The sequence below is a fragment of the Perkinsus marinus genome, assembly GCF_000006405.1.
Source record: "Perkinsus marinus ATCC 50983 genomic scaffold scf_1104296956474, whole genome shotgun sequence".
Classification (NCBI taxonomy): Eukaryota; Perkinsozoa; order Perkinsida; family Perkinsidae; genus Perkinsus; species Perkinsus marinus.
In genome coordinates, this window is record NW_003207477.1 from 1 (window position 1) to 903 (window position 903).

Genomic DNA, 903 nt, shown 5'->3' on the forward strand with positions numbered 1-903 from the left:
AATCCCACAAAATTTCCGCACACTACGCAAGGACAGGGATACTGGGGGAAGGACTTATAGACTTCGCCTACCTGGCCTAACGCAGTCGCTTTACACAACAACAGCATAGCTGGTATCGACTGTACCAGGTACAGGCCAATCGATAAGAGGAATTACAGTTCATTCTATCACACTCATATTCATGCATTCAAACTAGCCTCAATCATCTTCGTGCACATTTGGTGAGCGTGCTCAGCGCAAGCTAGCGGTGTGAACATATTTTCACCACCTTCTCATAGTTCAACCTCCCATCATGCTGCGTCTTCTCCCCATCTTATCGATCCTCGCCATTGTTAAAGGACATGGCTGGATAGAAAGCCCTAAGGCCAGGAATGCTGTCGCTGGTCCCGACAATCACTACTGTCGACAATGCGGTAACAGTGGTGGAACTGTTAATCGCATCAGTGAGAAGAACGCCCCCTTTCCTGATAATCATGATGCTGATGGCACTCACGGCTTGTGTGGTGATCCCTTCGAAGGGGGAGGTACTAATCTACCCCCTCCCGCTCAGCAGACATACATGCAACAAGGTCCTGTGAAGGCTACTTACACTCGTGGCCAGAATATCGTCATCGAAATGGACTTGACCGTCCATCACTGGGGCCACTTCGAGTACCGCATTTGCGAGGGTGGACTGTCTGGTCAGAAGTACCCGACCCAGAAGGCTGGTCAGGACTGTCTCAATAAGAATCTTCTCGTGAGGCCTGACCCCAAGAGCCGTCCCGAATGCCGTAATGCTAAGAATATCGACGCCAGCAACTACGACTGTCAACCGCTTGACACAGCTCACCCGGAGAGATGGTATCTGCCTCCACAAAGTTATGGTCCTAATTACAAAATGACTTTCAAGTTGCCGGATGGCCT

General features: G+C 50.2%; 1 protein-coding gene across 1 annotated transcript; it reads left to right on the top strand.

The window, feature by feature from the left end:
- Positions 1 to 292: 292 nt before the first annotated feature.
- Positions 293 to 840, top strand: Pmar_PMAR027177 (conserved hypothetical protein; the record flags this gene model as incomplete). The annotated part of the gene is made up of 1 exon (XM_002775161.1): positions 293 to 840. A coding segment is annotated over one exon (548 nt), but the record flags the coding sequence as incomplete, so codon positions are not given.
- Positions 841 to 903: the final 63 nt, after the last annotated feature.